Raw genomic sequence first — 15,998 nt, forward strand, 5'->3', positions numbered from 1 at the left:
GGTCTGGGGCTTGAATTTTGGGCCTGGGTACTGTCCCTGAGCTTCGTTTGCTCAAAGCTAGTGCTTTACCAGGTGAGCCACTGCACCATTTTTGGTTTTCTGGTCATTAATTGGAGATAAAAAAATCTCATGGACTTTTGTGCCTGGGCTCACTTTGAATCACAGTCCTCAGATGTCAGCCTCCTGAGTAGCTAGGATTATGGGCGTGAGCCACTGGTGCCTCCCACACCTTTTTTTCCCCCCTGGGGGAAAAGTCCTGGGGCTTGAACTCAGGGCCCGAGCACGGTCCTTGGGCTTTTCTCAAGGCTAGCACTCTACCACTTGAGCCACAGCACCATTCCAGCCTTTTCTGTGTATCTGGTACTAAGGAATTGAAAGCAAGACTTCATGAATGCTAGACAAGCACTCTACCACTAGGCCATGCTCCCTCACCTCCACCCCCCCCCCTTTTTTTCTTTTTGCCAGTCTTGGGGCTTGAACTCAAGGCCACTGTCCCTTACCTTTTGTTTGCTCAAGGCTAGTGCTTTACCACTTGAACTACAGCGCCACGCCCAGCTTTTTTTTTTATTTCTGAGTATATGGTTCATTCATGCTAGGCAAGCACTCCATACTCCCCGTTGTTTTCTGTGTTTTACGAAATCGGACAGTTGAAGTTAATACTGTAGTCCCATTTTGTTGTCCTGGGAATTTTAAGGCTGAAAATCTCAGCCTTACCTTTGTGATTTCAATGACATCTCTGAGTAGTTAGTTACTTCATGCTTGTTTTGGATTTCAGTAAGAACTGTGCTGTGTGAAGGTGGTGTGCCACAGAGGCCAGTCGTTTTTGTTACTAGGAAGAAGCTGGTGAATGCAATTCAGCAGAAGCTCTCCAAATTGAATGGTAAACCAGGATGGGTTACAATATATGGAATGGCAGGCTGTGGGAAGTCTGTATTAGCTGCAGAGGCTGTTCGAGACCATTCTTTCTTAGAAGGTAAGTTTTGACAACGCTGTATATTACTTGGCTAAGGAAATAATTCTTTTTTTCTTTGTCTTATTTTGTTTGGTCATAGGGCTTAAGTTCTGGGCCTGGCCACTGTCCCTGAGCTCTTCAGCTCAAGCCTGGAGCTCTACTACTTGAGCCATAGATCCTTCTGTGGTTCAAGTTTTCTCTCTGTTAGTTGGAGATAAGAGTATCACGGGACTTTCGTGGTATCCTCAGATCAAAGCCTCCTGAGTAGCTAGGATTGCAAGTGTTGAGCCCCTGCTGGCTAAGGAGGTAATTCCTTAAAAAATGTATTGGCTTCCTATTGCTGTTGATAATAAATTGCCACAGTTTTAGTGCTTGGTGTAAAACAACATTTGGCTGCTGGTGAATTATGCCTATAATCCTCGTTACGCAGGAGTTTGCGTTCTGAAGATTATGGTTCAAAGCTAGCCAGGGCAGGAAAGTTCATGAGACTCTTATCTCTAATTAACTGCCAAAAAACTGGAAGTAGGGCACTAACTAGTCTTGAGTACAGAAGCTCAGGTACAGTGCTAACTTTGAGTTCAAACCCCAGGACTGGCCCAAAGAAACAATAAATAAACAAAGGGCTCTAAGATATTTATTATCTTGCAATTTTGGAGATTTCTAATTAGTTAAAAGCAAAATGTCAAAGCCTGGTGCCTGTGACTCTTGCTACTCAGGAGGCTAAATCTAAGGATAACAGTTTGAAGCCATTCCTAGTTAGGAAAGTCCTTAAAGGTCTTATCTCCAGTCAACCAAAAAGCCAGAAATGGAGTTATGGTTCAAGTTAGAAGTCTGGACTTGAGCAAAAAGTAGCTCTGGGACAAGGTACTGGCCCCAGTCTGATGGGACCCACCCCCAAACACAAATAGAAATTCAAGGATTAGCCAGATGAGTTTCTTCTGGAAGTTCTAGGGAAGATTTCTTTCTTTGAGACAGGGACTTATTTTGTAGGCCAGGCTTCAAAGCTTCAGATTTCCTTGTAGTCTCTGATAACCTCAAACTCAATCTTCCTGACCTATTATTGCCTGTCTGTCTATCCCTGAATTACAGATTGAACTCACGGCCTTGTGGCAAAAGCAGGTCTTCTACCACTTAAGCCATTACCGCAGCCTGGGAGAGTTTTTTTCCTTATCTCCTGGAAGAGTCTACATTCCCTTGAGTCATCATCCCTTTAAAACCAGTAGTGCTTAGTTACCTTTTAAGTCCCCTACCCCTTCTCTCCTCTGCCTGTCCACTCCTGTCTTCTTTCTCTATCTCTGTCTCCCCCTTCTCTCTTCTCTCTGTACACCCTTTGTCTTCTGTCTCTGTTTCTATCTCTCTTTCTCTCTTTTTCTCTCTCTTTTTCTCTCTCTGTCGCTTTCTCTGTCTTTGTCTCTCTCTCTCTCTCTCTGTCTCTCTCCACACACACACACACACACACACACACACACACACACACACACACACACACACCACACACACGTGCGTGCATGCGAAAGAGAATGTTGGGGATCTAGACTAGACCTTTTTCATATCAGTCATGTACTCTACCATTGAGCTGAATCCTTTTTGAACTCAGATATTCATGTTTGTAAGGGCCCTTATGATTACATTAAATTTACTTTATAATCTAGCATACTCTAATTTTAAAACCCTGAATCAAATATATACATACAAAGTCCCCTTTACCATATGAAGAAACTTTTTTGTTGTTGTTGGTCATGGAGCCTACCCCTGGGCCTGGGCGCTGTCCCTGAGCTCTTCAGCTCAAGGCTACCACCCTACCTTTGAGCCAAGCCCCATTTCCCGTTTTCTGGAGGTTAATTGGAGGTAAGAGTCTCAGGTCCTATAGTGCCCGGGATGGCTCTGAACCTTCACCCTCAGATCTCAGGCTCCTCAGTAGCTAGGATTATAGGCATGAGCCACCATGCTCAGCTATGAGGTAACATTTTTATCAGTCTGGTAGATTAAGTTGTATACATCTTTGGCGGGCCATTTATTCTCTCTATCATAAGCATAGTAAATTTGAAATTTATTTTCTGTCTTGGTACTTGTTCTAACTTGGTACGCAAAGATATCAGATGGCTGGAACGAAGCTAATTCTCTTGCGTCTTAAAAACTGAAGGGGTTGTAGGATTGAAAAAAGTTGTCCACTTTATATCCTTGCCTTTTAACACCTTCTTGTTAGCTGACTGTTTTGGTCTACAGTACAGTAAAGAAACACTTGGAAACTCAGTTCCCTTAATGCTTTTCCCTGTCGGTGATTCTCCCAAGTATTTGGCAACTTGTATTAGTTTAAATTATTTCCTTTCTTTCCCATTTCCCTTGCCCTTCTCCTTCCTTTCTTTATTGTGCTGGTATTGGGATTTGAACACAGCGTCCAGGCATTCTCCTCCTTCTCAAGGTCAGCACTCTACCCACTTGACCAGTGTTCTTTCTACCTTTGGCTTTTTGGTGGTTCATTGGAGATAAGAGTTTCATGGACTTTCTGCACCAGTGTTGATTTTGAATGTAATCATCAGTGTAAGGGTTGCTGAAAGGAAGCTCCCACATAGTTCAAGGGAAGTGGGTTTAGTGAGAAAGTGAGGGAATAGATCTCTAGCCATACAAGATAGAGTTTGGTGGCCCAAGACCACGAGGAGAGGGATTATCTAGGGAGAGGGAGTATGGCCACAGCAGAACCAGAGGTGACCTCAGAGGATGAGGAAATGACCTCAGAGTCTTGGGAACCTCTCACTGCCCTCAGGCATTCTAGCTGCCTGGGTTACAGGTGGTAGGCTGGGACTTCTAGGGTGCATGTGGAGAGAGAATCAAGGGAAGGGGCCATTTCTCCCAGGCAGACCTAACAATCAGATCTTATTCTCCTTAGTAACTCCAATATAATCCTAGCTAGATCCAGACTGAGATCTGAGAAACCTGGCCTGAAGTCAGAAACTTTATCTTAGGGTGGTGATTGATATAAATAAGAGAATATTAATTTTTTGAGAAAAGATCACATGTACTCTGAGCTGCCTTCAAATTCTATATATAGCTCAGGTTGGCCTTGAGCTTGCAGTACTACTTCAGTGCCCAAGTACTGGGATTACAAGCATACACCACCATCCCCAGCCTACCTATTTATTTTTAGGTAACGCAGTTTTCTTTTGGAAGTTAAAGTTTAACCTTTAGTTTTTCTTAGCATATGGGAATTGTCAACATATCTTGAAACTGTTTACATTTCATATGTTGAATTTTTAAAAACTTGGATACTTTCTCTGTCAGCTGCCTGTTTGCTTCTATCTCAAGATTTCTTGAGATGCAATCAGACTTTTAGTTGCTACCAAGAAAAAGGTCATGGAAACAGGATGAGATTTTTTTTTTTCTGAATAAAGACAATTTTCCTCTAAACAAACTTCTCTGAATAAATTATAAGCACAAGCCTCATCCAAAGCTAAATTGCTCCCTCTTGTGTCCATAGTCAAAATGTTTACATTCCTTCTGAAATTATAAATAGTAGTTCCGTTTTTAACTAGATGTTATATTATGATAGTAGGAATTTTTAGATCAGTTGGTCACTGATCTGTTTGGCTACATTTGGAAAGCCAATAGTGTTTTTTATTTTGTATATATTTATACTTCTGTGTTTTAGATTTATTTAGGTAGTTTAGCTTCTTTTTTTTGTTTTGTTTTGTTGGCTGTGGGACTTAAATTCTGGGCCTGGTGTTGTCCCTGAGCTCTTCAGCTCAAGAATAGTACTCTATTACTTTGAGTCATAGCACCACTTCTGGTTTTCTGGTAGTTCATTGGAGATAAGAGTTTCACAGACTGGGCTGGCTTTGAACCGTCATTTTCAGATTTCAGGCTCCTGAGTGGCTAGGATTACAGGCGTGAGCCACCAGTACCTGGCAGCCTTATAGCTTTGAAGTTAGGGAAAACCTATAACCTAAGTAATTGGTGCTTAAATTAAAACGTGAGCAATCATGGTACACATGCTTATAATCCCAGCACCCAGAATTGAGTCTGGCAGAAGGACTGAGTTTGAAGCTGGCTTTAACTACAGTAGTGGGACCCTGTCTTAAAAAAAAGAAAAAAGAAAAAAAAATAAGAGCCTGGTTCAGTGGCTTACGCCTGTATTCCTAGCTACTCACGAGGCTGAGATCTGAGGATTGAGGTTCAAAGCCTGCCTGGGCACTATAGATTTAAGACTGTTATCTACAATTAATCACTAGAAAACAGCAAGTGACACTATGGCTCAAGGGGCAGTAGGGCAGTAACCTTGAGTTGAAAAGCTCAGGGACAACTTCCAGGCTCAGGGGTAGGGTGGTAGCTCAGGGACAGCTCCCAGGCCCAGAGTTCAAGGCCCACAACTGACAAAAAAAAAAAATAAGGAACTGGAGGGAGGTATAACTCAAGCAGTAGAATGTCAGCATGAATGGAAAAAGCTGAATAAGAGAATGAAATCTTGAATTCAGCCTTAGTGCTGACATACACACATACACCAAAAAAAAAAAAGGAAAAAATTCTTTGTACTTTCTCAAATATTTTAAAAATCTTACCTCAAAAATAATCTTCAATAACAAATTGGATTATCTTTTTTTTTTTTTGCCAGTTCTGGGCTTGAGCTCAGGGCCTGAGCACTGTCCTTGGACTTTCTCAAGGTTAGAGCTCTACCACTTGAGCCTCAGCACCACTTCCAGCTTTTTTCTATGTATGTGGTACCGAGGAATCGAACCCGGGTGTTCATGCATGCTAGGCAAGCACTTTAACCACTAGGCCAAACTCCCGGTCCCAAATTGGATTATCTTACAACCTTTTTTTTTTCTTTGTATTTGTTTGTATATACATAGAACACAGCTTTAGCATTAAGTGACACTATCAGAACTTACCTTTTCATAACTGTAGATATGTACTGACTAAAGGAGGTCTGAGGGAACTTTAGGAAGCATTCAGATAAAGTGGTACAACTTCTGTGTATTGTCTTCTGAAATATTAGTCCTGATTATCAAACCAGACTTCACGGCCCTCACTTCATTTACTGTAGAGTTCTTTTCTGGTGTGTATATATTTTAATGTTTAAACCAATATTGAATTATCAGATGTAGTGTATGAAGAATTGATATTTTTGGCTCCATATATATAAATAAAAATACATGTTTTAAGATATACTGTGGTCTAGAGAGAGTGAAGGAAGGGGTTACATTGCTCAAAAAGAAATGAATTCTTTATCTGACTTATGTAACTTTAACCCTTTGTACATCATCTGTGTAATGACAATAAAAAAACTAAAAGAAAGATATTTTGTGGTTTGATTAATAGTAATGCTGAGAGTAACAATGATAATGGCTGTTTTTATTTTATTTTATTTTGCTGGTCCTGGGGCTTGAACTCAGGTCCTGGGCTCTGTCCCTGAACCTCTCTCTGTGCTCAAAGCTATAATGGCTGTTTTTGTTTGTTTGTTTTGTTTGTTTGTTTGTTTTGTGGGTCATGGGGCTTGAACTCTGACTGGGCACTGTCCCTGAACTCTTCAGCTCCAGGCTACTGCCCTACCCTTGAGCCAAGTCCCACTTCCCATTTTCTAGAGGTTAATTGGAGATAAAAGTCTCAGGTCCTTTTGTGCCCTGGATGGCTTTGAACCGTGATCCTCAGATCTCAGCCTCCTGAGTAGCTAGGATTATAGGTGTGAGCCACCACTCGGCAATAATAGCTGTTTTTATAAGTGCAGACTAGTTCAAAGCTTAATATAGGGTGCAAACTCATAGTACTAATAATCCTGTCTCTTATAACTTTTACAGTTAGCATGGCAATTTCACATGCTTTATATTATTTTCTCATAGCAACTCTGAAAAAATGGAATAGTCTTATTTCAATATAAGAAATGAGGGCCAGGAGTTTGGCCTAGTGGTAGAGTGCTTGCCCAGCATTCACGAAGATCCAGGTTTGATTCCTTGGTACCACATACATAGAAAAAAGCTAGAAGTGTGCCAAGTTATAATTATAACTTGAATCAAAAGAAGGTGAAGAAATGATGAGATTTAGGACTAGAATGATTTTTTTATTTTTATTTTTTTGCCAATCCTTGGCCTTGTACTCAGGGTCTGAGCACTGTCCTTGGGCTTTCTCAAAGCAAGAGCTCTACCACTTGAGCAACAGCACCACTTCCAGCTTTTTCTATGTTTGTGGTACTAAGGAATTGAACCCAGCTGTTTGTGCATGCTAAGCAAGCCCTCTACCACTAGGCTAAACTTCTGGCCCAAGATTGGAGTGATTCTGATGTTTGTGTGTTTAAGTGTATGAACATGTTTATTTGTTTATTTTGTCTGTATTGGTGCTTAATCTCAGGGCCTTGGGGTCACTCAGCTTGCTTGTTTGTTCACGATTGGTATTCTGTCACTATATCAAATACTTGCCAGCCCAGTACTTGGCCGGTTACTTGGAGATAGCCTCTCCAATTTTCTGTGCAGACTAGCTCCAGGTCCTTCAGGTCTCAGCCTCCTAAGTAGCTAGGATTCCAGACATGGACCACTGGTACCTGGTTTTAATTTTTGAACGCTGAATAAGTAGCTGGGCACTAGTGGCTCAGGCCTGAAATTCTAGCTACTCAAGAGGCTGAGATGTGAGGATTGGGGTTCAAAGGCAGCCTGGTAAGACTCTTATCTTCAGTAAACTACTCAAAAAGGACAGAAGTGGTGCTGTGGCTCACATGGTGAAGTTCTGTCCTTGAGCATGAAGAGGCCCAGGGACAGCTCTCAAGCCCTAAGTTCAAGCCCCAGGACTGGCAAAAACAAAAACAACCCTCCCCACCTCGAATAAGTGTAGTTTAGAAAGACTTCAAATATTTGGCTCCTGATACATAGATCAACAAAAATCCATATTTCAAGATTTTTTTTGGGGGGGGGGTCAGTCATAGGCTTGAACTCAGGGCCTGGGTGCTGACTCTGAGCTCTTGCTCAAGGTTAGCACTTTACCACTTGAGCTATAGTTCCACTTCTGGTTTTCTGGTGATTAATTTGAGATAAGAGTCTCATTGACTTTCCTGTCTAGGCTGACTTTGAACCATGATCCTTAGATTTCAGCCTCTTGATTTGCTAGGATTATAGGCATGAGCCACCAACGCCCAGGTTATTTTAAGACGTATGAAAAACAACACAGTTCAAAAGAGACCTCATGTTGAAAGGCCTTAAGTTCATGATTCTTTTCTCATTAGGTTGTTTCCCAGGAGGTGTACATTGGGTTTCCATTGGAAAACAAGACAAATCTGGGCTTCTGATGAAACTGCAGAATCTTTGCACACGGTTGGATCGGGATGGGACTTTCTCCCAGAGGCTTCCACTTAATATTGAAGAGGCTAAAGATCGTCTTCGCATTCTAATGTTGCACAAACATCCAAGGTATTGATAGTCAAATGAAATTTGTATGTGAGGACTTTCTGACATCTCAGCTAGCCCTTTTACGTGCTGTTCTGTAGAGAGACCAAGAAAGAACCATTGCTTTTCTGCTATTCTTCCTTTTTTTTTTTTTTTTTTTTTGCTAGTTCTAGGGCTTGAACTCAGGATCTGGGCACTATTCCTGAGCTATTTTGCTCAAGGTTAGTACTCTACCATGTGTCACAGGTCTACTTTTTGATGAGTATTTGGAGATAAGAGTCCCATGGGCTTTTCTGCTCATGCTGGCTGTGAATCACATCTCAGTCTCCTGAGTAGCAAGGATTATAGGCATAATCCACTGGTGCCTAGCAATATAACTTAATTCTAAATAATTGATGAACTGAGTAGCCTTTACTAAAAAAATGCGTCTTGAGCCAGGAGTTTGGCCTAGTGGTAGAGTGTTTGAGTAACATGCTTGAAGACCTGGGTTCAATTTCTTGGTATCACATACACAGAAAATAGCTGGAAGTGGTGCTGAGGCTCAAGTATGAGAGCTCTAGCCTTGAGAAAGTCCAAGGACAGGGCTTAGGCCCTGAGCTGAAGCCCAGGACTGGCAAAAAAAAAAAAGCATCTTCAGTCCCATTATATATTATATACTTTAAAGTTCTAACACAGTTTTTTTTTCCCTTGCCTTAAGGGATAATCTGACCTCCTCAGACGTGCTAGGCAGACTTTCTGCTACTTGAGCCAGGCCCCTAGCCCCTCTTATTTTAGGTTAATACATCTATACATACATAGCCAGTCCTGGGGCTTGAACTTAGGACCTGAGCACTACCCTTGGGCTTTCTCAAGGCTAGAGCTCTTAACACTTGAGCCATAGCACCACTTCTGGCTTTTTTTTTTTTTTGCCAGTTCTGGGCTTGAGCTAAGGCCTGGGCACTGTCTTTGGGCTTTCTGAAGTCTAGAGCTCTACCACTTGAGCCACAGTACCACTTTCAGCTTTTTCTGTGTATGTGGTATGAAGGAATTGAACTCAGGTCTTTGTGCATGCTAGGTAAGCACTATCACTAGGCCAAACTCCTGGCCACTAGTTAGTTTATATTTTTATATATTTATATTATCTTAGATTTTTATATTTTGTGTGTGTGTGTGTTTGTGTGCGTGTGTATGTGTGTATGCATGTGTAAGTATTTTTTTCTTTAATTTTTTTTTTAAGTTGGGGTCTTGAACTTAGGGCCTGGGTGCTGTCCCTGAGCTGTTTTGCTCAAGGCTAGTACTCTTATCACCTTGAGTCACAGCTCTACTTCCAGTTTCCTGGTGGTCAGTTGGAGATAAGAGTCTCAAATCTTTTCCTTCCTGGGCTCACTTTGAACTCCAGTCCTCAGATCTCAGCTTCCTGAGTAGCTAGGATCACAGATATGAGACACCAACATCTAGCCTAGCTTAATTCTTAAGATGACAGCTTTCCTAATATTTTGTCGTGGCTAGCCTGAAATTGCAGTCCTCCTTATCCCTAACTCTTATGAACGTGGGATTATGGATATAAGCTTACCATACCTGGCAGGGAGGATTTCCAATAGCACCCTTACTTTTTATAGTTGTACATACAGACTATTATGTATTCTATAGATTGGTTCTTTCAATCAGTAATTCAATAAATACTATGTTACCATTATGCCAAGGACTGTTATCAACTATGTTTCAAATTTCATTCCACCAAAAGGGATACATTCGCTTAGTTGTTACATGTGTTGACTCACAACTCTGAGAAGCAGCAAAGCAGCCTGAGTGACTAGCCCTGTGAAGAAGATAGGCCACCTTCCCTGAGCAGGTTGAGCTCTCGAGACTACGAGGAAGGCTATCCTTGTATCCCACAAGTGTGGCTAGGAACCTCATCTGGAGCCTTTAGTGTGGCATGGCTCCATGTGATCATCAGACCTGGTAGATGCCCTGCCCTACTGCTAATCATTCTGAGCCTTGCTCACATGGGCTTGCTGTAACAGTTCTCTCCTCACGATAAGTTCCCCTTTCCTGATGCTATGCCAGCTGTGTTTGACCTGCACATGTCTGTCAGAACTACCCCATACCCATGGGGATATGTAATGGGGATATGACGCATGGGGATGTATAATAATTAACTCACACTCAGAACCAGACCTGTTACACCGGAGATCCCAGTCAATGTTCCCCACCTAAGAGCTCTGAATCCCAGCTGATGGAGTAAGCTCCCAAACTCCTATGGCTTAATCCACTGAGTTGTCTACAGGAACTACATACATTCTCTCTGTCTCTCTCTCTCTGTCTCTCTCTCTCTCCCTCCCCCCCCCCCCTTCTTCCCCACCCCTCTTATCAGGGGCTTTCTCAAGGCTAGTGTTCTACCCCTTTAGCCACAGGACCAGTTCTGGCTTTTTCTGTGTACGTGGTACCTAGGAATCGAACTCTGGTCTCAGTGTGTGCTAGGCAAGCACTCTACCACAAGGTCATGTTCCCGGCCCCCATGCACTCTCTGGCTAGATAAAGGTCTAGCTTTCTTTTTTTAATTTTGGGTCATGGGGCTTGAACTCTGGCCTGGGTGTTTTCCCTGAGCTTTTCAGCTCCAGGCTACTACCCTCCCCGTTGGCCTGGGTGCTGTCCCAGAGCTCTTCAGCTCAAAGCTAGGCCCTACCATTGAGCCATAGCCCCAGATCTAAGCCTCCTGAGTAGCTAGGATTACAGGCGTGAGCCACCATGCCCAGCTAGCTTTCTTATTTCAGTAGGACTGCCCTTCAGAGTTGTGCCTTTCAAACTACGGTGTTTCTTTTGTAAAATATTTATTTACTTATTTATTGCTTGCTTGCCAGTCCTGGGCTTGAGCTCAGGGCCTGAGCCCTGTCCTTGGACTTTCTCGAGGTCCTTGCACTTTTCTCAAGGCTAGAGCTCTACCACTTGAGCCTCAGCACCAGTTCCGGCTTTTTTTCTATATGTGTGGTACCTAGGGATTGAACCTGGGTTTGCATGATAGGCAAACACTCTAACACTAGGACAAACTCCCAGCCCCCAAAATTTAAAAAAAAATTATTTTTTGTCACTTGTGTGGCTTGAACGCAGGGTTTGGGAGCTGTCCCTGAGCTTTTTCTGCTCAAGGCTAGTACTCTACCACTTTGAGTCACAGTACCACTTCCAGTTTTCTGGTGGTTAATTGGAGATAAGAGTCTCAGGGACGGCCGGGAGTTTGGCCTAGTGGTAGAGTGCTTGCCTAGCATGCATGAAGACCCAGGTTCAATTCCTTAGTACCACATACTTAGACAAAGCCAGAAGTTGTGCTGAGGCTCAAGTGGTAGAGTTCTAGCCTTGAGAAAAATCCAAGGACAGTGCTCAGGCTCTAAGCTTAAGCCCAGGACTTAAAAAAAAAAAAAAAGAGTCTCAGGGACTTTTCTGCCTGGGCTGGCTTTGAACCATAATCCTCAGAACTCAGCCTCCTATGTAGCTAGGATTATAGGTGTGAGCTACTGGCTCCCAGAAAAATCACTTAAAAAAATTATCACCAATTAGTTGTACATAGGGGTTTTGGTTTGACATGTCCATATATGCATAAAATTTACCTTGATTAGATTCTGTCATTCTCTTATTCCCCCCCTTCTCAGCCAATCTCAAGAGCTTCACTGTTCTATTTTAACATATGTACATAAAGTAGTTTGACCATACTCATATTCCTTTATTCTATCTCTGTGTTTTTTTTAAAACTATTTTTCTCTTTTCAAATTAGATCTCTGTTGATCTTGGATGATATTTGGGATCCTTGGGTATTAAAAAATGCATTTGACAATCAGTGTCAGATTCTACTTACGACCAGAGACAAGAGTGTTACAGATTCAGTAATGGGTAAGGATTACTTTTTAATACTTTTACCGTAAATTAAGAGCATTAAAGTATTTAGTTCAAGCTGGCACAGTGGCTCACGCCTGTAATCCTAGCTACTCAGGAGGCTGAGATCTGAGGATTATGGTTCAAAGCCAGTTTGGGCCCTAAAGTTCCTGAGATTTTTATTTCCAATTACCCATTAGAAAATTGGAAGTGATGCTGTGGCTCAAGGGGTAGGGTGGTAAAATTGAGCTGAAGAGCTCAGGGACAGCACCTAGGCCCAGAGTTCAAGCCCCATGACCAACCAAAAATAGAAAGTATTTATTTCAGGTACATACAACTATGTTCCATACCAAATTACCTATTACTGCGTCTTACCATTTTGTTGCAGGTGCTAAATATGAAGTTCCTGTGGAGAGTGGCCTAGGAAAAGAAAAAGGCCTTGAAATTTTAGCCCTTTTTGTTAACATGAAGAAAGCAGATTTGCCAGAACAAGCTCATAGTATTGTAAAAGAATGCAAAGGTATGATGAGCTGGGTTAGAGGGATACCCATTCTCTCTCTGTGAATTAAGTTAATCATGAGGTAGTTTAGTTCTGATTGAGCATTTTAGATTCTTTTCTGATACCTTAAATGAATACAGATTATTATGTTGTTTACTCATTAAAATAGTATTTAGTGTGCATCCACAATATGCTGTGAGTGTTACTAAAAAAGGCTGAAATTTAAAAATGAGTAAAATAGAGTGAAAAATTTAAAAATATTTTTGTTTGAAATATTATAAAATAATATCCTAATTTGATAATGGAGAACTTACCATAATTTGCATTTATTAATGAAGTAAAATTTTTTTTTTTAGCAAGGTGCAGTGGCTCACGCATGTAATCTTAGCTACTCAGGAGACTGAGATCTGAAGATCGCGGTTCAAAGCCAGCCCAGGCAGTAAAGTCCCAAGTCCATGAGACTCTTATCTCCAATTAACTACCAGAAATCTGAAGAGCTCAGGGACAATGCCCGGGTCCAGAGTTCAAGTCCCATGACCGACCAAAAAAATTTTTTTTTTTTTACTTGTTCTAAGAATGTAGAGGGAAACATAGAACTCAGGATTATTTTTGTTATTTATTTATTTTTGGTCATTCGTGGGCCTTGAACTCAGGGCTCGGGTGTGCTGCCCTGAGCTCTTTTGCAGAAGGCTGGTGCTCTACCACTTTGAGCCACAGTTCCACTTCCATTTTTTGAGTAATTAATTGTAGATAAGAGTCTCATAGTGGGACTGGGAGTTTGGTCTGGCATGTATGAAGACCTGGGTTTGATTCCTTAGTACCACATACATAGAAAAAGCCAGGAGTGGTGCTGAGGCTCAAGTGGTAGAGCTCTAGCCTTGAGAAAGCCCAAGGACAGTGCTCAGGCCCTGAGTTCAAGCCCCAGGAACAAAAACAAAAACAACAAAAAAGAGTCTCATGGGGACTTTTTTTTTGGAGGGGGGTGGTCATGGGACTTGAACTTGAGCTCTTCAGCTCAAGGCTACTGCCCTACCTTTTAGCTTCAGCCCCACTTCCCGTTTTTCTAATGGTTAATTGGAGATAAGAGTCTCATGTTCTTTAGGGCCTGGGCTGACTTTGAACTTCAATCCACAGATGTCAGCCTTCTGAGTAGCTAGGATTACAGGCCTGAGCTTCCACAACCCGTCTTTTTTTTTTTTTTTGCCAGTCCTGGGCTTGAGCTCAGGGCCTGAGCACTGTTCTTGGACTTTCTCAAGGCTAGCACTCTACCACTTGAGCCTCAGCACCACTTCCGGCTTTTTCTATGTATGGGGTACCGAGGAATTGAACCCGGGTCTTCATGCATGCTAGGCAAGCACTCTACCACTAGGCCAAACTCCTGGCCCTTTTTTTTTTTTGAGTTTTTAATGGACAAATTGCATAGGTATGTATAAATGAGGTATGGACAACAATGTATAAAGGGGATTGAACAAAAAGACTATGCTAATAAAGTGGACTCAGCAAGTCTTTCCTATATTCTTGGGGCTGTGTATAGTGTTGGGTGGGATCTCTTCTGAAATGAGTTCTGGATATGTGGTTAGACAAAAAAGATAAGAAGATTTCTTTATAGCTAGCTACAAGACAAAAAGATGGGGCATTTGAGTTTCTGATGATCACCTCCAATAAATTGTGGTTTCTGTTAGTTGCCTTGAAGAGGGAGTTATGAGCCAGAAACCTTGGACAAAAATTGAGAATATATGTATCATAGGATCACACTTGTTTATTGGTTGTTTGCATTTTAAGACATATCCTTTATCTTATTTTCTTTTAAAATATAAATACTATATATTTATATTTAGTATATTTATAAATATATAGTAGTTAATATATTATGTTTAAATATAATTACATTTTAAATACTTCTAACTACTGACGCTATTAGCCATTTGTCATGATTTTATCTAAGATATGTATATATTCTGTGTTGTTATATGTCTTTTAATTTCATTTCTTGACATAAAATTTGTCTATAGTAAAATTAAAATTTGTAGTGTAATTAATTAGCTTATTGTGGTTTATTGTTTTGAGATTTGTCCTTTTTATATTTTCCCATGTAAAGAAATTTTTTTTTTTCCCCCAATCCTGAACTCAGGGTCTGAGCACTATTCTTGGGCTTTCTCAAGGCTAGAGCTCTGCCACTTGAGCCATAGCACCACTTCCGACTTTTCCTGTGTATATGGCACTGAGGAATCGAATCTGGGTCTTGGTACATGCTAGGCAAGCACTCTACCACTAGGCCAAACTCTTGGCCCCATGTAAAAATTTTTACTAGCCCGGCACTGGTGGTTCACACTTGTAATCCTGGTTACTCAGGAGGTTTAGATCTGATGAACATGGTTTGGAGTTAGCTCTATCTGGAGACTGTGTGAGACTCTCAACTCCAAGAAACTACTCAGAAAGCACTGTAAGTATCACAGTGACTGCGATAGACCCAGACCCCAGGAGTAACACACACAGGCACACACACACGCGTGCGTGCCCATGTTTGAAGCCAGGTGCTGATGGCTACTCAGAAGATTCAGATCTAAGGATTGAGATTTAAAGCCGGCCTGGCTAGGAATGTCCATGAGACCCTATTTCTAGTTAACCACCAAAAGCCAGAAGAAGAGCTACGGCTCAAGCACTAGAACACCAGCCTTTAGAGAAAAAGGTGAGCACCCAAGCCCTGAGTACACTGTTAGTGTGTGCCCATACACAAACACAGAATTAATAATGTGCATTGGAAATTACTTTTCAAAATTACGTGTTTCTTGGTAATGAGTTAAAAAGTAAGATGGTATTAACACAATTATTTCTTTTTAAATTGAAGGTTCTCCTCTTGTGGTGTCTTTAATTGGTGCACTTTTACGTGATTTTCCCAACCGCTGGGATTACTACCTCAGGCAACTTCAGAATAAGCAGTTTAAGAGAATAAGGAAATGTTCATCGTACGATTATGAGGCTTTGGACGAAGCCATGTCTATAAGTGTTGAAATGCTCAGAGAAGACATCAAAGATTATTATACAGATCTTTCCATCTTTCAGAAGGATGTTAAGGTGCCTACAAAGGTAACAAATGGACCTACTGTCCTTGACATTGAGCACTTAGGACGCATGACCTTTGCTAGAACACTGAGGACATTGTTTGAGGGGATACTGCATGAATAAGACCAATAGGACTGAGTGAAGGAAAGAAGAAGGTCCAGAATCCCTTTACTTTTTTTTTTTTAGTTAGTTGTGGGTTTGAACTCTAGGCCTGGGTGTTGTTCCTGAGCTCTTCAGCTCAAGAGTACCTCTCTACCATTTGAGCCACAGCACTTCTGGT

At 41.5% G+C, this 15,998-nt stretch overlaps 1 protein-coding gene across 3 annotated transcripts in view; it reads left to right on the top strand.

Annotated features, from left to right (window-relative positions):
• Positions 1-15,998, top strand: part of Apaf1 (apoptotic peptidase activating factor 1) — an 83,859-nt gene that overhangs the window by 6,207 nt on the left and 61,654 nt on the right. For all 3 annotated transcript variants that reach the window (XR_016534612.1, XM_090328460.1, XM_090328463.1), the window contains exons 4-8: positions 776-973; positions 8,154-8,337; positions 12,059-12,174; positions 12,545-12,676; positions 15,504-15,742. Coding sequence is in view for 2 of the 3 variants with exons in the window: in XM_090328460.1 (XP_090184586.1) it covers positions 776-973; positions 8,154-8,337; positions 12,059-12,174; positions 12,545-12,676; positions 15,504-15,742 (869 nt within the window). In the remaining variant the exon portion in view is untranslated. The remainder of the gene's footprint in view (positions 1-775; positions 974-8,153; positions 8,338-12,058; positions 12,175-12,544; positions 12,677-15,503; positions 15,743-15,998) is intronic.

Source organism: Megascapheus bottae, chromosome 2 (genome assembly GCF_031878675.1).
Source record: "Megascapheus bottae isolate mThoBot1 chromosome 2, mThoBot2.hap1, whole genome shotgun sequence".
NCBI classification, from domain to species: domain Eukaryota; kingdom Metazoa; phylum Chordata; class Mammalia; order Rodentia; family Geomyidae; genus Megascapheus; species Megascapheus bottae.